The 21,114-nt window shown below is 37.3% G+C and overlaps 1 protein-coding gene across 6 annotated transcripts in view; it reads left to right on the forward strand.

Moving 5' to 3' along the window:
• Rfx3 (regulatory factor X3) overlaps window positions 1-21,114 on the forward strand; it is a 251,199-nt gene that overhangs the window by 212,666 nt on the left and 17,419 nt on the right. For all 6 annotated transcript variants that reach the window (XM_051199662.1, XM_051199664.1, XM_051199665.1 and 3 more), the window contains 3 exons: window positions 2,043-2,192; window positions 9,050-9,258; window positions 15,357-15,510. In XM_051199662.1, coding sequence (XP_051055619.1) covers window positions 2,043-2,192; window positions 9,050-9,258; window positions 15,357-15,510 — 513 coding nt within the window. The remainder of the gene's footprint in view (window positions 1-2,042; window positions 2,193-9,049; window positions 9,259-15,356; window positions 15,511-21,114) is intronic.

The raw sequence follows: 21,114 nt of genomic DNA on the forward strand, positions 1-21,114 counted from the left end.
ACACAATATTATACAGAGCTAGCATATGGATGTTGTAGCTCAGAGCCATTCCTCATGGCTAGGGGATTCTAGATTCTACATTATCCCTTTCTGGCATGTTACATTTGGTTAATCTGTGAGTTTATGCCCACATAAACTTGGGTAGAAACTCTTTCATTTTGCTGCCAAAATTCACACTCATGGCTTTTGATATGTGCCTGTGTCCACCATTAGACTCCAACAGTGGATCTTTTCTTTATTTTGTATGTAGTGTTGCTCTGTTGAAGTTCCTGTAGCCAACAAGTCTCTTTGGAACCACAAGTACTCCCAGTTCTTTCTACATTGGTTTAAACTTTGCACATTGGAGGCTGAGACGGGAAGACCATGAGTTCAAGTCTAGCCTGGGCAATATAAGGAGCTCAAGGAGTGCCCAAATTATTTAGTAAGATGCAGAGGCTAGGAAAGTAGCTCAGTGATAACAAAGCCCTTGGTTCTAGTCTGAAAATCACAGAAATAAAAGATGCTATTTGATTGTGACAGAAGAATCTTTCTAGTTCATAAGATCAGTTGTAGTTCTAATCCTACCTCAAATAGCTGAAATCACTCCCCCTTCTCAGTGTCATCAAGTGAATACCTTAGCAGATTGCCTGCAACATTGGCCATTTTGATGAATTTCAGAAATAGTCTGGGTGTTTACGATGGCAGAGTATGATTTCTGCTCTCCTGCTGTTGCTGCAGTTGTATTTCCACTGAGCTCTCAGTCACTGAAGCAGCTTACCCAACTTGGGGAAGAGCTTTCTAGTCATAGCACTGCTCAAATCTTACCACTTAAATGAGTTTCTGTTCAACTTTGGTCAAGGTACTTGATCTCTCTAATTCATAACATATTGAGATGACAGTTAAACAATGTGATATATGAGACATTTAACCTGATACCTGTTAAATAGTATGTGTTCAATGTATTTAAACCACAAAAATGGAAAAACAACATTTTCTTTGCAAGGGTATGTGAGCTTACTCAAATATTTCATACAGTCCTAATACTTTTAAATAGCCATGCTTGCAGTGTCAACACATTATTTTACTCACCCAACTGTTTCTTCAAGTATATGCTTCTTATGTGCCCATAAAATCTCAATATAATATGATATATTCCCATAAATACATTAAGGCTTTTGTCATATTTTGAAAGACTTGGGTCATATCTGCTGTGTATCTAACATTTCTATAAAAACTAAATATTGATTTAGAGGGTCTTTTCATTATTTTTGATATCTTTTAACATAGGATAATTGATTCCATATCTCATCAAAAAAGCACAATGTTCCCATGCTGGTATGCTAGAACTCAGTGGTATAGAGCCCTTGACCACGAAGTCACAGAGAATTGAGAGGAAAAAGAAAAGAAACAAGAGGTTTAAGGAAAGTGTATGTGAACTAACTGAATTAATTTCTAAACATGGAAGAAGCAGAGTTGAGAACAACCAATGATTAAGCATCCTGGAGATAGCAATAGTGAAAACTCATCACCAAATCTAGGTCTGAAATAGGTAAGGGTTGAACATCATAGCATTAGGAAGCCTCCTTCTACATTTCCCTAGTAGTAGCCTTAGAAAAGGGAAGAACATACACAGCTTGTGAGGAATGAACACTCTGTCCGTTGTTGCCATGTGCTTGCATCTCCTAACAATGTCCCACCCCAACTAAATCATCCAGCTGGAATTTTGAAAGCAGAGAAGGTGTCCCTGCTATCCCCTGTAGCCTTTGTGGCCACAGACAATGGTGGAGATACATGGAAAGGGGTTTTTGAAGGGTAAATGGAAATTTCCCACATAGCCCACTTAAAGAAATTTATATCTTTAAAAAAAGAAAGAGTTCTTCTACTTGTTGGTCTGATAAATGTATTTGGTCACAAAAAAACTTTGAACTCCCATGTTTCACTATCAAGTCTACCAACCTGTAAACTAATAGTCCTAACAGTGAGTCTGAATTGCACTGCTCTGAAAGAATTTCTTTATTCAATAACAATCATAGATCTACCCCAGCTTGCTTGGGTTTCTATAGGTTGCCGCTGTAAGTGCCTTTGCCCAGACTCTGCGAAGATACACATCGCTCAATCACCTGGCCCAGGCAGCCCGTGCTGTACTTCAGAACACTTCCCAGATCAACCAGATGCTCAGCGACCTCAACCGCGTTGACTTTGCCAATGTCCAGGTACGCTGTCCCCTGGTAAACACTGTCTTTTAAAGAATGGTGTCAGTTGTTCCAAACTAGGACCATCTGATGCATGCAGTGGCAAAATCTGTATTCACAGTCTCCTCAAAGGTGTGGTTTTTACCCAGATCAGACTACACTGAACCCCTTTGTTTTATGGATAAATTCAGCTAAGCTTTATGAGCTAGTAGGCAACAAAATACATCCATGTTTGCTGAGGTGTTAAAAGGAAAAGAAATATCAAAGTCACTGAAGTTAGGCAAAACATTAGGCTATTCTATGCCTGTGAGAATTTGAACCACTACTTCCCTGCTTTACACTTCACTTCCCTAGCTGTAACAACTACCTTAGCTTGTTGATTGAAGTAGTGATCTGCACCTTTCCAAGCAGGTACTTCTTTTATTACAGTAACGCGCCTTGAAGAGCTAAGCACCTCTCTTGTAAAGCATATTGCAGATACCTGAGAAAATTCTTTCACTTAAAGAATTAACTGAAGTAAGTCTGGACACCTTGATTCAAATTTAAAAAAAAAAACAAAACTATTTTTTCTAACTCTAGTTACTCTGTAGTTTATACATGGAAATGACTAATGTAGGAAGTTTAACAGATATTTTATTTATGATAATAAAAGGACAAAGTTATTACTATATAAAAATGATAGCACAAAGTAAAATATGCATAATTTGACACAATCCAAATTTTAAAACTTTCGTGTTAACAACAGACTACATAAAAAATAAAATAAAATAATGCATGAAAAGTCAGAAGCTTGTGTCTTGTAAGTGCCATATACATGGAGCGTATGTTGAAGTACTCTGCAGCCCATTAATAAAAAGCCACCTGACTTTAAAATTGCAAATAGATAAGTACCCAGCAAACACATGAAAGGATTCTTAGCATTGGCCACCAAGGGAACAGGAGTTAAAACCACAAGGAAATAGCATTGCATGCATACTAAAATGGATGTGATTGAAGACAGAAAATATCAGTTTTGTTCCCTGGAGAACTAGAGAAATTAGTGCTTTATGCACTGTTGATGGGAATGTAAAGTGCCAAAACCATTGAGATAGTCTGGCATCACCTCAAAAGATAAATATAGACCCACCATGAGACTGAGCAGACCACTGCTTGGCAGATAGCCAGAAGAAAGGGAAACACAGCCATACAAGTTTACCAGTACTTGTCTAAAATGCTTGGACTGAAATGTTTGCCTGCTTTGAAGATTTTTTTTTTTTTTCGGTAGTAGACTTTACTGTATGATTATTCCTAAAGTCTATACTCTGAAATGCTTGAAAACACAAAAGTTTTGGGCATCCAGTGTTACGAGCATGTTTTCCCACCCACCTGGTCCCACAGCCACGCCAGCCCCAAATAATACACAGAGACTCTGTATTGCATATAAAGCTGCTGGCCTGTTACTAGTGTTTCTTATTGGCTAGCTATGTCTTAAATATTAACCCATTTCTATTAATCTAACTATTTTCACATGTTCTTGGCTTACCAGAGAGAAGATCGGGACCTCTGTTCTCTTGGTCCTATTGGTCCTACATATTGAATCTCCTCCCTACTACTTCCTGCATCCTCCTTGTCTCCTAGTCCTACCTATCTTGCTTTTCTATTGGCCAACTGTGCTTTATACCTTAACCAATAAGAGAAACATATTTACAAAATGACATCTTCCATCATATGTATTTCAAATTTAGGATTTTCAGAGGCTCTCAATCTGTGCTTCAATATTCGTAGCATTATTGTTCAAATTAGGCAACCCAAGATTCCTTACCTGAAAAATGTACTTTATTTATACAGTGGACTGTTGCTGAGTAGTGGGAGGAAATTATGAAGACTTGATTGAGTCTTGGAAGCATGTTAAATGAAGGGAAATTGTTACGTTTCTATTCATGAGATGATCTGGGTAAACATTAGAAACAGACTAGATTTCTGACTGGGTAGGGCTGTGATATTGCAGAGAATGAGTGATAACAAATACAATGGGTACAGAACTCCCTTTGAGAAGTATACTTTAAGTAGGTAAATTGTACAGTGTGTCTTTTAAAAATCATTACTCTATTTATAAGAAATTTTATTTCTACAGAATGTCTAGCTTTACTATTTAAAACATGATACCTAATAATATTTGTGCTTTGCTCATTTATAGTACAATAAATTAGCTGTGTTCATTATGACTTTCAGGAATTATTTCTCATGTTTCTGATATCTAATTTTTCAGTCTCTTTTCCATGTATCCATCCATCTATCTACCAGCAGTCTATGCACAAACAGATATACTTGCATGTACACACATGCAATCAAATGACCTTTATAAGAAAAACAGTTTTAGATTTATAAAATGGTCTGTATATGTTAATAGGGATTCAATAACTCACCAAAATTATTAAGCAATCATATCACCTTAAAAATCTGTACTCTACTATTTACTTCAGATCTTCATTTTGAAAATGTTTTATAAGTACCTTAAGAAAAGTTTAGGTAAAGCAATCTTGAAGTCAGAATAGTAAAACAACTTCAATTTCTAGTGGTTAATCCCAACTTAGTAACAGAAAATTTTGTAAAGAATGATTTATTTCAATTAATATCCGAGAAGAATGTTAGCTGTTCCTGTTTTAACATTTATCTATGTGATCTCAATCCTGGCTTCATTGTCTTTGTATCGAATTGAATATGTATACAAATGAGCCCATTTGCTCATTAGAAACATCTCTCTTGACATCTTTGTGTGTAGTCAACTATACATCTACTATTCATCTTCACACTGCAACTTTGAGACTACTGTCTTCCTTTGTCATCAACTGTCAAGTTTTTCTGTGTCCATCATACAAGTCATTATTTCTAGAACCTGTATAATTTAGCATCTGTCCTCCAAAACATTTTTTAATCTCCTGAGGTTCATAAATGGAGTGGTGAGCCATTCAGTGTGTCCCACACTACGTCCTCTACATTCTGATGAGTCCGCCCAACGAGCTTACTTCCTTTCTATCTTTCTTGCATATTTATCCCTTCTGGGCTTTGACAGGTTTCTCTAGTACAGCCTGCTTCCCATTCCTTCTTTGAGACCTTTTCCTGTCACTTGGAACTTGTCCCTGCCTCTTCCAAGATGAATCTCAGAAACACTGACAAATAAAAGGATAAAACTCTTACAATAAAGAAATTTTGGGTTGAAACAAGTTCCAGGAGTTATTATTAGGGCATGCTAAGACCTTAGACATTAATGTCAGCATATGCTATGCATAAGTCTTTTTTTCACTATTTTGTGCTCTTCTCAACAAATATTTTTGTATTCAAGACATTTTTTTTTTCAATTGCAGTTTCATTGGCTTTCTCACTTAGAGTCTTACAATGGTATTGTTTCTCAATTTTCTATATAAATGGGTAAGATTTTATGTACATTGTTAATTACATAGATTTGGATGGTTTTTACTTGATAACGTGGTCATTGAATACTTGAGTTTGTTTTTTGTTTGTTTTGTGTTTCTTGGTTTGGTTTTTGGTTTTTGTTTGTTTGTTTGTTTTGAGATAGGGCTTTTCTGCATTGTTCTAACTATCCTGGAACTCACTTTGTAGAACAGGTTGGCCTCAAACTTAAAGATCCACCTGTTTCTGCCTCCTGAGTACTGGGATTAAAGGTGCATGCCACCACACCTGGCTACTTGGGTTTATTTACTGAAGATACAATCTGATTTTGAACTTCCGTATTATATACCATGTTGGATATTATTTTTATATAAGTTAAGATCAGATGTTTGTTCTTAGCTTTTTTTTCATTATGAAATTGCGAACACTCAATTCTTGGCAATACGACTATTTATGCAGTAATCTAATAGTGTGAACTCTTTAGGCTGTAGTAAAATGACATTTATTACAAAAGGGTGTGAAGAGGTTTTATGGAATTGTGGTCTTACTTCTCAAATTAGGTTTTAGATTATCATCTTACCTTGCCAAAAAAAATCAATTTTACATAAACAATGAGTTTGAATTTTGGAGAAGATGTGAAATTCCTCTGTGTGTATCAGTAAGACCCACTTTGTAGAAGCAGCCCAAACAAGAACAAACTCCTTCATATGGAGCATAAAATCTTCCATTTGTAAAACAGAAGGTCAGAAGGTTCTGCAGCTCTAATGCCCCATAATACAGTTCATATATTTAACAATGCTGCACTGTATACAGAGAAGGGTCAAAAATAAATAAATAAAAGCTAAGATGTTAGAGGGTATGTAGAGGGTATGGGGCAAACCAAAACCATCTCCTGGTAACTGTAACACTTATCTAGGTACTCATGGACTCTTAAGTTAATACAAAATTTCTGGAAATTTGGGTATATGCCTAAGAGGGGGAATTGCCGTCGGTCCTGTGGTAAACTAATTCCCATTTTCCTGAGGAACTGCCATACTGATCTCCAAAATGACTATGAGTTTGCACTCCCACCAGCAGTGGAGGAGTGTTCCCCTTTCTCCACATCATGAGTTATCATTGGTGTTTCTAATTTTAGCCATTCTGGCAGGAGTAAGATGGTATCTCAAAGTTGTTTTGATTGCATTTCCCTGATAGCTAAAAGGGCCCCCAGACTGATAGCTGGGAATCCAGCATGGGACTGACTCAGGCCCCCTGTATATGGGTCTGAGCTAGAAGGACTGAGCAGTCTAAGGGACCTCAGACAGTGGAACCAGGACATATCCCTGGTGCACAAAAGGACTTTGGGAACACATCCCCCATGGAGGGATACTGCCTTAACCTAGAGACAGGAGAGAAGCCCCTACTTCAAATGACCTGTCAGATCTACATGACCCTACCTGGATGGCATTCCCCTACATGTGGAATTAGGGTGGGGGGATGGGAGGGGAGGGTGGTCAGGGTGCATGTGAGGGGGTAGAAAGGGTAAGAGGGAGGGAGGAAGGGAGAGGGAACTGGGGTCGACATGTAAAATAATAAATTAAATAAAAAAGAATATATCAGAAAAAAATTCTGGAAATTATTTGATACTATTAGAAGATTTTTAACTGTTCTTACATAAATCTCAGATAGAAATAAGTGAAAATATGAGCAAAATGTAGTTAACAACTTAACTAATTCAAACTTTATGCTAGTACAAATTTAGAACAAGTGTCTAGCTGTATGAAATTGGTTATACAGATAATAGCTTATTCATACAATGAAACAAATTTATTAGTGGGTGATACATATAGCTCCATATTCATCTACCTGGAAAAGTAGATGAATATCATTGTTAAGCAGAATATTGAATAGAATATATGATAGTTATATTTATATACTTATTTTATATTTATATTAAATTATACATGTGTAAACATAAATGACAAACCATAAATTAGCATGAATAAATGAGTAATGTAAATGTAAGCATGCAATGTGTACTCACAAATAATGTAGCACATGGTATGTTTATATTGTGAAATCTTGAAGGATATGTGTATCCATGTATTGTAACTATCTTTTACTCATACTCTTATTATCTTTTTATTTATACTGATATTTTTTCTATAATCATAATTTAGTCTATTTAAACTATTTACAAGTAGTGTTTAAACGGTAGCATCTAAGAGCAAAGATAGACAATGCTATCACCAGCTGAAATATGGAAGAAACTAGGTTTCCCTAGAAAAAATAGAATGAATCATATGGATGCAATTTGCCTTTGAAATGTCTCTTAAGATTAAATGACCCTTGAACGGGTAAATGTGTAGGGTCAGCAGAGATGTAAGAAGTGGGAGGATGGGATTAGAGATATATTGATTTGAAATTGTCAGTATGAATCAACTTGACCTCTGAAATTATATAGAATTAAGGCTGCAGACAGTGTTTTCATGAACATATCAATCTATCCTATGTTTTTGTATTAGAACTGTACTGACACTCCAAAGAAATTCATCTTATAAATTATTATAATGAATCCCACTTAAAAACTCTTAATAAGTCTCATTTGTCAGATATTATGCATAGGAAAACGGAGCCCACACTGATCTAATTAATTGTTTGAACTTAGTTTGACAAATTAGGACCTGAGCAAAAGTGCAAGCCTTTTGATTGTCAAGCAATATGCTGCCATTGATCCTAAGAGAATAAGTATTTTTTTCTGTTAATCTTAAAATACTGCATCGTACTAGAAACATCATCAAATTTACACAATCACAGAAAAGTAACTTTAAAAGTTCCTATTTTCATTGTTGTTATAAAACATGAAGCTTCCCAACCAGAAGCAGAAGGGAAATTACAGTAATCACGTTTCTTGGCAGGTAGCAAGTCTACATTTTCTCAAAAGAGGTTTTGTTGTTGTTTTTGTTTTCAATTCCGTGAATTAATTTGCATTTGTTGGTTTGCCTTGATAGCCCTTGAGATTTCTGTTCCAATCTGTAAACTCACACAGCATATGCTTCCACCTAGTACCATTCAGGGTTTGTTTGTTTTAATCTTTAGGGACCACTTTTGGCCAATTGAATCCATTTATTCCTCTGACTTATTCTACATCTTCTAAAATGGTTTTAAATCTTTATGTGGTGGGATTGGGGAAACTTTAAAGCAGTATGAACCAGGACAGTGGCTGCTGCTGGTTCAGACATCTGTCTTCCTTAAGTACCGTGCTAATCTCTTCCGAGGCCTAGCTAAAGAACACCAAGTCACAGTTAAACACTGTTTCATGTAATGATCAAGGACAAAGGCTAAGCCCCGAAGATGACAAAGGCATTGTGTGCTTAACCGTTGATCATGTTCATGGTTCACTCGTTTCTCCCACTGAAACCTTCAGTGTGACACCCTGCAATGCTCTGTGCCGATACTCAGAGAGGCCGCTGAGTTGAACTTTCCTTTCTCTCTGTGACCTGTCCCAGGAGCAGGCTTCCTGGGTGTGCCAGTGTGATGACAACATGGTTCAGAGACTAGAAACAGACTTCAAGATGACGCTTCAGCAGCAGAGCACACTGGAGCAGTGGGCAGCGTGGCTGGATAATGTGATGATGCAAGCCCTGAAACCCTATGAAGGGAGACCCAGCTTCCCCAAGGCCGCCCGGCAGTTCCTACTCAAGTGGTCTTTCTACAGGTGACATCCCAAGTTTGCTAAATTGCTTCGTGTCCTGTGTGTGTGTGTGTGTGTGTGTGTGTGTGTGTGTGTGTGTGTGTGTGTGTGTGTCTCCACTCTTCACATAAAAAGGAAGTGAGCTCTACACTTGGTGGAATAGCCAACTCTGTGACTATGATGCATAGAGACTAAGCAGGAAGTTTATGAAAATGAACTTTTCTTGCTAGGAAAGGAGACCCTCTTGCTCAAAGCCAAGTTCTCAGACAGTAGTCTCTGAGAGTCCATCTAAAATAGGAGTTCTCAACTCTTTCACAGGGATTACCCTCAGAAAATCACATATATTTACAGTATGATTCATGATTATAGCACAATTGCACAATTATGAAGTAGCAGTAAAAACAGTTTTATAGATGGGGGTCACCACAACATGAGAAGGCTGAGAACCACTACTCTAGATGATGTTCTCCACAACAGTCAGAAAAGATGTCTAGTCCCCCCTCTCTCTACCTTACTGAGGTTGCGGTCTTGTGGGGTTATGACTACTATTCCTTTGTTCCTTGTCAATGGCCCTCAAACTGTAGTCACTAGACCATGACCTCACATCCACTTAGACACATTATAAATGTGCATCATTCGGCCACTTTCCAAATCTACTCAAGTCATAATCCATAGAGGAAGGGCCTAGCAATCTGAGCTTTGAAATCTCCTGGGTAATTCCAGTTTACCCTCAGAACTACCTAGTTCATTTCTTAATTCTGTCAGTTATCAAAGAGCAGAGTATATCAGAAAGCTACATACCAGAGAGCAGCATTTATATGTTCTTCCTAACCCTTGGTTACTTCTGAGACCCAATGACTCATATTCTTGGTGGTTAGGAGGTAGTTAATAGTTAGGAGGATAGTTGGAGGTCATTCACCTTCTCATGACTATGTTGCATGGCTAGTATCTAGTAGGTAGTAACATGTTTTATTGATAATGAACCTTTTTTTTTTTTTTTGACTAAAATACTCCATGGTTTTGTAGACATTAGAAGCACCCCTAAAGAGAAAGGGCTTAGTAATTATGTGATACATAATGGCAAATTTGGAGTGAGTTGTGGGCACCAAATCTACTACAGTATTTGAAAAGAGCATTTATGAGCTGTATTGATCAGGACTCATGCCATATTTGCATAGGATGGAATGGAATGGTCAGGTGAATTCTATCGTGGAGTCTGTCAGGGACAAATTATACCTCTCAGGAGATACAGGATTTAGGCTCCAGTCAGTAGGATCACCCTGAATAAAAGAGCAAACACTTATATTTTTACTTCAGGATCAAACACCAGTGTCAAAAATTTAAATTATCTAACTTATCTTATGAAATAAGAGTCCATCTGTCATATAATTCAAAACTCTAATTTGGAAATATATTTTCTTTTTGTTGTTGTTCTTTTTGGTTTTTGGCTTTTGTGGGTTAGGGTCTATCTATATTGCCCTGGATTTCCTGGAACTCACTATAGAGTAGACCAAGTTGACTTTGAGCTCACAGAGATCAATCTGACTCTGTTTCCCAAATGCTGGGATTAAAGGCAGAAATATATTTTGTTGATAGCTTCAGAGTCAATATTTTATTCATCTGAATGTTCACAGAAAATAGTATAAGTCATATGTGTGCTCATGACCAGTGGCTGAAACATCACTTAACACTGATTCTTCCCAAATCTCACATGACCAAAGGCAGAGTGCCCAACCTTATACAGCAGTGAAGTTAGATGTTCGGCCCCTTCCTATCATGTTGTGTGGTAGTGGCAGGCTTGCCCTTCTACTTGTGGGTATTTTTTCCCTGCATTTAGTTGATATTGTTTTAGAAATACACCCCTGGGGCCTTTGCCACCACAGAGATCTATTGCAGGAATCCTGAAAAGAAAGAAAATTACTTGCTTGTATTTCTTGTTCTCTGCAGATGCACAAACCCAGTAGATCATCACTTCCCTGCCCTCTGTCCTCCCTGAGTTGGGTATAATTGGCTTGTTATTATTAGGCACGATTATGGTTATTATTTTCATTTCAAAAAGATTTGAAGGCTTACAGTTCAGGGCCACAGAGGAAAGAGATGTTTAAGCAGATGCATACCTCCTGCTGGTAAGCAGAGAAATAGCTAAACTGTCTTTTACTGAGGCATAAGAACATAGTGAGTAATGGAAACTGACACATAAATAACTGATCAGAAAAGCAGAATTGAAGAGTTCTTATATTTTTAGCATTGTAAATTTGACAGCCACATATATAATCCCTTCATGTTTAAAAATCAGATATTTAATCTAGTAATTTCTAAAATCGTGTTTGCATTTACCTACACAGACACATAGAAACAAACTGGAAGTCTCACAGCAGTGGATACATTGCTACAGACAGACTCTGCTCCATCTAGAGCTGTCTACGTACTTAAACTAGCTTTGAATGGCCGGTGTTGATTTTGGGAAACCCAGAACTGAAAAATATATGTAGACTCTTTGTCTTCTGTGCTTTGTGAATAAGACAAGAGAGCATTCCTGGTAACTACAGGGAAGGTCATTCAATCATCCCTGCTCTATGTGGTGGGGAAGAGGTTGCTATAATTAAAACTAACTTTGCTCTTTGTCTAAATTTCTAGAATTAGAATTATACTATTCAGTAAGCTGACATTTGGATAAGTAGTGCCTGTTCCTTCCACGGAAGCCTCAGGAATATTAGTAGAGACAGTGGAGTTTCTTTCTCGGCCCCTCTCCAGACTATAATACAGCCTCTTAGTGCAACAGGTAACAGGTGTTCTCTTTAGTTGAATGTGCTTACTTTTGAGTAAGATTAGTTTTATATTTGTATCTTTGTTAACTATTTGTCATTCCTAGACTGTATTTTAAATATCTACTGACTTTGTTCAGCAAGATGAAAGGAGTTTAAGTGCCCACTCCACCCTTGGATAAGTTTAAAGATTTGTTATTTGACATTTAATCATTATGTTACTTTGTTTGTTTGGTGTGTGTGTGTGTGTGTGTGTGTGTGTGTGTGTGTAGGGAACTCTCTGCTTTAAATTTTTCCTATGGAAAAAGAAATATTTACTTATTAAAAATTACTGTGTTACATTCTTGTACATTATTTTACAAGTGGATGAAGATATATCACTGAATTTTAGTGCCTAGGCACATAAATGAAGCTATTCTTCCATTTGTAATAATTCACTTATGCATTAGAGTTATAAACATTTAAGGCACATTTGGAGTAGTTCATTGACAAAAAGAAACCATTACCTGGAACTGTTTATTATAATCAATGTATCTTTAACTAATATATGCAGTACTGTGGCAATGGCCAAGTTTTTTAAGATCCCACATATGTTAGACATCCGGACCTGCCTAGCTGGATGCTGGAAACCTTACTGGTAGTGATGGGAGAATAAGAGAGGCAGACACAGTAATTGAAAGCTGTGATTGGGTAGACTGTAGACTCAGATGCAGACACAGCTGTATTCCAGATACTCCACATATGTGTGTGTGTGTGTGTGTGTGTGTGTGTGTGTGTGTGTGTGTGTGTATGTATATGTATATGTATGTATGTATTATATCTCATGAAGGAGGAAGAGATCTCTGTAGGGGAGCAGCCTCAGGTGACCTGAATATGAAGTTTATCTGGGATGTGGCATCTGTGCTTAATATTCTTTGCAGATGTTTTTAGCTAAAGGCCAATGTCTGTACGTTGACTACAGGAATGCCTTGCCATTTCCCTGGGGCTGACCCAGGAAGGTCTTGCTGTTTCCCCTGAGTCAGAGATAAGGACGACCTTGTTATTCCCCTGAGCCCAAGATATTAGCATCCTTGACATGGCTATTCTCATGTCATGAGTGCTCATTTATACTAGAGTACACTTCTCCACCATATCCATGAGGGCTATTTTTCAACATCTCAGTAAATGTCTTAAAACACCCATATTACTCAACCTAAGGGATAACACCTTGTACATCTTGATATCAGCACTTACCACAAGATGTGGCTATAGCTTTTGCAGTTTGAAGTATGGCATCAAACCTAGAATGGCTTTATTTCCCTTTGTCTCAGCTGCACCAATAGAAGATACATTCTTTCCATCAGTCTCATCTCAGAATTCATTATTTTTTTCTCTAAAGTCAACAACCTCCACCTTCTTACTGAAGGAGCTGTTTTCCAGAATGTGGTATGCTGACACTCCAACATCAGCATTCTTGCACTCTGGGGCCTTTATATCGCTTGCTGGACAAGAAAGTGAACTGCATCCCAGGTAGCAGGAGCCAGAGAACAGATTTTCATCACTCTATGCAGAAGGATATGTGGTCTGAAACTTGTTACTTCTGGAATTTTTATTTCACATTAGTAGTGGCTGAAACCAAGAAAATCAAAACCATAGATATAGGGAACTACTGTGTGTTGCTTCATTTGACTCTCAGACTAACTTTTAAGCCTTAAAAATGATTCTGTAGTTGTAGGCAAGATTACCAAGTCTACCTGTAGCACCACACACAGGAAGATTGGTGCAGATTTCAATCCAAGCTACATAATAAGACTTGGGCCAGCCCTGGTTTGTTGTTTGTTTGTTTGTTTTTGGCTTTTGTTTTTGTATGCTTGTTTTAAGGCATAATATAAATGGGTCTAGCTAGACAGCCAAGCTTTACCTTTTCTAATGTTTGTACAATGATTTAAAAAAGTAAGAAGTCTTCGGTCCATATAATGATCTTCATTCTTCTATAAACAAATTAGAAATAGCGTTTTCTGTTGTGATATAATCATAAATTTTATTTATTTCATTCTATGTATTCATAAGTGGTTTTATATTCTTTAGTTTATTTTTCCCTTGAAATAACTGTGTAAATTAGCTGAGACTAAAAATACTGCTTTCACTTTCCCTAGAGAAAAGAACCTCAGGGAAATCGCTTATTTATGGTTAAGAGTCAAGTAGCAAAGAGCCAGCATCAGAACCCAGAGCTCCTGCCTTCAGCTGTCAGCTTATGTTCTGTTACTTGCCAAAGTGAATGTATGGAACCTAATGTATTTCAATCTCTTCCTAAAAGGTGGAAAAATGAAACCGAAAACAAAAATAAAGCCAACTTCTTATTCTTTTATTTGCCTGGAATTCTATAATTGGTCATTACAAAAATTAGGCTTTCATTTGTGATATTTTGCCTCTTCCTCCTGAGAATATAGTGACAGTTTTAGTATTTATAAGCCAAAACGCTCTAGAAAAAGGCAACTGAGTAAGAACTGGTATAAAACACTCTTATATAAATACATACATAATTCTCACTGAGTCACAGATTCACAACTACATTTGAAGTACAAAAGAAGCCTTTTAGTTGATGCATCTTTGGTAAAGCCACAGTTTTATTTGTACTTATTTGTGCTTTTAATAAAGCAGAGTTTACTGTTAGTGCTCTGTCAATATGGTTCATATTTGTATAATATATACATTAAATATTCATCCTTTTTAAGTTTAATCACTTCTTAATTCGTCTATAATTCCCATCTCTAGTGGGTGGAATCACCTTTATTTAAATGAAAATCACGAAGAAACTGGAATCAATAAATTTACCTTCCAAAAAAAACATGCTGGAATCCCACACGTTCACCTCCATTTAGACTGACTGCTTCAGGGAACTTTGCTTCGATTTTTGTATGAAATCTGGCACAAAGTACACTCTAAGGATCATTGTCATTTAGAGATGACAAAATGCCATTCATCACCAATCAGGTGTTCACTTTGAGTTGATTTGCTTTATACCAGGAATGTGACTCCGGCCTCCACAGTTGTTTCTGTTCAGTTCTGATACAATGGGAATGTATGCAATGGGAAGGGCAGACATGCCTATAATAATGAAAGGTCTTTTCTAATGAAGTCCCGCCTGGCTCTAGTGAAGATCAGGATCAAGCCTTAGTGAGAATGACCTCTTCCCACCACTGAAATGAGTTGGGCCAAATGCTTTCAAAGATGAATTTGTTCTATTGCAAGGTTTATACTCTAAAAGTGTGTGCTTTCACGTAGTCTCCTGATGTAACTGCTTTTAAGTGTACTGACGCTTGAACTATAACCTTTGTTCCTGGTTCTGGCCTCATCTCTGCCCTTTCTCTTGAACAGCTCAATGGTTATTCGGGACTTAACCTTACGTAGTGCTGCTAGCTTTGGCTCCTTTCACCTGATCCGGCTACTCTATGATGAGTACATGTTCTACTTGGTAGAGCATCGTGTTGCTCAAGCAACAGGAGAGACGCCGATAGCAGTGATGGGCGAGGTAAGGGCTTCAAATCTATGTGATAATGTTTGGTTTTTAATTATACTTCAAATTATGAATATGAATGACTGATTAAAGCAGCTTTAGTCCCACAAGGGTCTGATTTTGTGTTTTAATCACAGAATTCTAAAGCTGAAGATTCTATCGTGTCAGTGGAATAAGTTTTGCTCTATTATATGTTTTGTCATTTAAAAAACCAAAAAAACCAAACTTTGAGAAACACAAGACTTTAAAAAGAAAATTATTGAGTAGGACATAAGAAAGATCAATGCCTGTGACAAAGCTAAGGACCAAGAAAAGCATGACAAAGAGTTAAATCTAAATTTTGTGGGCTCTTTCCAGTCTTCGGGAAGGAAATAAATCTTTTTGCTTCAGAATGGCTATGATAATGCAATGATGACTATTTTGCTTGTTTGTTTGTTTGTTTTTACTGCATTGCAAGCCTGATTCTATATCCTTTGTGTATATAATAAAACACTTAAAAATTTATTACAATCCCTTGAGATTAAGTTCTCCTTTTTCCTAATTTATCAGTGTGCATCTAAGGTTAATACAGAGAATGTGGTTACAGGGATATTCAATAGTTCTGTAACTGATAAACACTGGAGATGTTTTGCTAAACACATAGTTTGATTTACAAACCCATGCCTTTGTCAATAACAGTGTGGGAGCGAATTTTATTGCTAGTGTTTCTAGGTAATAACAAAAATGGCTTATCCATACCCAATGTCAGAAAGTGGTAATTCTTAGAATAATATGAATGAGAATTGGTTATGATAATGAGCAATTGGTACAAATGCTAAAATAATTCAACTCTGACTCATTTTATTATATTTAATAGGGGTACTTTATTCCTTACTAAATTATGCCAAGCCAGATATAAAATCACAAAATACTCAAAGCAGTAAAGCATGTTTTATCTATGTATATATGGTAAGGTTTAGGCTTTTTTGGTTTCTTTTCTTATTTTTTTTTTCAAAATAAGGAAATAAGAGGGAAATTACTCAGTGGGTAATATGTTTTTTGTGCAAGACAGAGGACCTGAGTTCAGATCTCCAGCACCCATGTGAAAAACTATGCATGGTTTAGCAAGTCAGCAACTCTAGGTCAGTGAGAAACCCGACCTCAAAAAATTAAGATAGACAATGTTAGTGTAAAACATCAGATGCTGATCTGGCCTACATAAACATACAGACATACACATGGGAGATGGGGGAAAGTTGTTAAAGATAAATACTGCTAAATTGCTGTTTAATAAGCATAATGATAAAAGAAATAACATCACTAAAATATTTTTAGCACCCCTGTAAGTTCTACTGTAAACCTTAAGTATTCTAATACAAGTAAAATGTACATCAATCTTTTAAAAATGTTTTTGTAAGTGTATGAGTGATTTTGTCTGTATGTATATCTATGAACCACATGAATACCTGGTGCCTAAGGAAGCTGAAACTGGAGTTGTAGACAGCTGTGGGCTGTCATATGAGTGCTGGAATGGAACCCAGGGCTTCTAGAAGAGGTGCCTGTGCCCTTAATGGCTGACCCATTTCTCTAACCCTGAATGTCAGTTATTTTTAACATCATTTGTAATATTAATCTTTTATTTTGTTTTTTTTTATTTTATAAAAGTCTAAATACACAGTAAAACAAAGCAACAAGCATCCAACACCCTCCCCACTCCTCCAAGACATAGATAAGTGTCTGGAATAGGATAAGACACCAAAAACCTAAGGAAGCCCACAAAGTTCACCCTGACAGGATTCTATCAAACTTGTCGAGTCTCACTGTAATGGTGATCACTCACTCTCTCTCCCTCTCTCTTTTAAAGGAATCCATGAGAATCAACAATCAGCCATAGAGCTTTTCAATTAAAAAAATTCTTTGTCATTTTTTGATACATACATTGTTGTATGATTATATTTAAATGGTGCTTAAAAAATATGTGTAAGACACAGCAAGAACTGCTGTAGCTTTTAAATAATGGGACAAACAATCTAGATTTTTCTTAAATTTAACCTTTGTTATAGCTATATAGTTATCTTCTTATAAGATGCCCAGTTGGAATGAAATATTTTTTGCCTTAGGGCTCAAGACTCTCAAATGAATCTGCCCTTTAGTGCACTGAACACTTTGCCACACATCTTTTGTGCTCTAGATCTTTTCCAGAAAGAATGGGATAATGCAAACAGTGCTTCTTATTGTCACCATGTGGCTAGTTTATCCTGCATGGCCTTTGCTGCCCTTGCATGTCTAAAGAACAAATCACAAAGTGAAGGCTTAGCCACTTCCTCACATGAGCCTGCTGCCATTAGCAGCTCAGTGAAATTCAAGTGAGATGCACCGTCAACACTGCCACATAATCATCGTAATAGACACTCTTAACTACATGAATAGGCTGCAAATGAAGAAGATAACTTACAACATAATGCAAAGATATATTAATAAAATACAGATATAACAATAAGACATAAATTAGCTTCTGTAAAATCAAAGTTCCAAATGTACATCCTAATCTGTTTGCTTACTATACCCTGACCCAGTTTGTAAAAAAATCTTTTTTATTGTCTACATTCAGTTTGCACCATTCAGTTTACAAAGAAAGCCATGGCTAATTTTCTCTATTCACTCTCCTATAGCACTATAGTTCAGAAGCTTTTTATCTAGCATGCACTTTTGGCCTTAGTCCTACTATCTAATCTAAAATTATTTTCATCTGTAAGGAGATTAGTAGTCAAGAAACAGAAAGCCTCCCCCTCCTCCACACCACCACCTCCTTTTCCCCTCATACATTATCCTAAACTTACCCTCCTTTTGCTCTTTGGAATTACCCTTTCTAAACACCTGCTAGACATGGTAGAGTATGCATGTCTGTAATCTCAGCACTTGAGAAGTAGAGGCAGGAAGAACAGAGGATCAAGGCCAGTCTGAGCTATATAACAAATTCAAGGCTAGCCTCTGCTTCATGAGACACTGTCCCGATGGATGAATGGATGGATGGATGGATGGATAGATGAATGGATGGATGAATAGATAGATGAATCTCTGTGTGTGGGGGGGTATGGGGGGTGTGCGTGCGCACATGTATGGAGAGAGATTTGGGGGAAGGGAAACTGCCATGTTCCAAATTCACAAGTACCTTCACACAGAGTAGTTTAACTGTGTCAGGATAGTATATTAAGATCTATAAAAGTTACCATTTCCTGAAACTACAGCAACTGCTTTTTAATCATCATTAACAACATCATCGTAAAAATCAACAATTGTTCATATGGAGAACTTATGCTTAGCTGAAGTATTATCTTGAACTTCCTGCTTATATTTCAGTTTTGGTAGATGTCACCATGATCCTATCTGAGCATCATCTCATGTATTTTTCTGTCTTGACCCATCTCCAACCACTCCCTAAACCTTGCCAATCTCAAACCACTCATATTCTAGTCAGTATTGTCTTATGCAGGCACAAAGCTGATTGCCTCATCCCTACCTAAAGTTTCTCAATAAATTACTGTTCTGTTAGTTAAGGAAGAAAATCTCCCCTTGTACAAAAGGCATCTAAAACCTGTCCCTGGCTCCCTGTCAGCCTCAGGCTGTCACTTTCCTTGTCCCTCTTACATCTATGCTAGCCTTTTGTGCTTTCCCATCATTAGACCACTGCTTAAATGGTTCTTTCACCCCAGAGCCCTCACTTCTTTCATTTCCCATTCTAATTCCTACTACGTGGTTTAAATCCCCATTCCTCAATGAGACCCAATCCTCACAGACCCTTTTCATTCTAAAGTTTACATTGTAGTACTTCTATGATTTGCAAAATTTTGAAAATTTAATGCCTAAAGATAACAGGGAACTTTAGAGTCAAAGGAACTGATTTGGGGGCAAGCCACATTTCTCTGTGTTGAAAACCAGACCTCTTCTTTCTAATATTAGTTGACTCATTTACCCAAAAACTCTGTTATGAATGACTATGACAGTAACCAAAACGAACTTTGACTCTGTCTTCAAGGAAATTGCATTGCAAGAGGAGATACATATTCATTAAGCATTCTGTAACTACATAGCTACACATTTTTAGTGCTGTAAAGAAAGGGTTTAGGGGAGTATAAGGTGCTTGAAGCAGGGGCAGTTACTCTTGCCTGAGAAGGCCATAAAAGGCTTCCCAAGAAAATAAAATTGAGGTGAGAAATAAAATGCTCCAAGAAGTTAGAGAATTTGGAGGCATGTGTCCATTTTCAGAGTCCCAGTGAGAAGTGACATGAAACAACTAAGATGGGGACTACAGTGGTTTGAACAAAAATAGCCCCCAAAGGTGTGGCTTGTTGGAGGAAGTGTGTCACTGGGGGTGGACTTTGAGGTCTCCTGTGCTCAAGCTGTGCTTGGTATGGTACACAATTCACTTCCTGTTACCTATGGATCAAGATGTAGAACTCTCAGCTCCTTCTCCAGCACCATGCCTGCCTGCATGCCCCATGTCCGACCATGATGATAATGGACTAACCCTCTGAAACTGTAAGCCAGCCTCGCCAAATATTTTGCTTTAAAAGAGTTGCCACAGCCATGGTGTCTCTTCACAGCAGTAGAAACCCTAAGACAGGGATCATGGCCAGTAAGATTTTTTTTTTCCATGGGAAATTTGAGGTTCAAGTAGCAGAAAAAACAGGTAAAGACTGTCATGTTACACAGTCAGGACTGGGCAGAGGCTAAAGATTCCAAGTGAACCCACCGCCTGTAGTCATTGTGCTGATGCTGAAATTAGACACAGAACTGTTGAGTCATTTCCCCAAAGCCACAGTAAGGTACATACGTCCCTGGTCACTGTCCGCTGCTGATGTAGTTCTGCATTTGTTACTGGACCGGATAGAACTGGAATGTAGTCACCTTAGAAGTCACTAGGCCAATTCTGTGAGCTACTAGTAGCTTTTGAGGACATTTGTTTTGTCGTTAGTACTGCTTTCCTTTGGACCACGGAGGGGGACTCAGATAGCTAACCGGGTCTGAAAAAAGGGAAAATCTTTAAAAAGAATTAAAATGCTTAAAACATCAGTGTATCTTTTCACTCACAGTAGCTCAGTAAATAAATCTTAAAATTAATGCTGCGTTATTTGAACAGGTGAGAGATCAACAGGTTTTCCGTCAAACACAGTAAACAGACAAAGTCTAATTTTGAATGCACTAAAACTCACCAAGAATGCTGTCATGTCAGTTGCTTCCTTCTTGGAGGACAGCACATAGTAGTCTGCTTCTCTCTAGAAGCTGCCTCACAGTCCCTATAAGTTTCTTCCAAATGTTAGTCTAATGCTACAGTAATACTCCCTACTGTGTCATTTGAAGCATTTGCAACTGTAGACTTCTTTTTTCACCACCCATTTGTTTTTGTTGCAGACTTCCTTTTGTTGTTCAGTTGGTTGGTTTTTATTTTTGTTTTTTGCCTATAAGATAGACGACAGTATTTATTTACAGTCATTGATTCATGTAATTTCCATGTGTTTATATAAGTATTTTAAGTGTGCCCATAGGCTTTCTGGCAATGATGAGATTTTAAGGGTGGGTATAAGATAGACAAGTTACATCTGTTGCACACCTGTTAAACCTGTAAATGAAATATCAAAA

The sequence above is a fragment of the Phodopus roborovskii genome, unplaced genomic scaffold (assembly GCF_943737965.1).
Source record: "Phodopus roborovskii unplaced genomic scaffold, PHOROB, whole genome shotgun sequence".
NCBI lineage: Eukaryota > Metazoa > Chordata > Mammalia > Rodentia > Cricetidae > Phodopus > Phodopus roborovskii.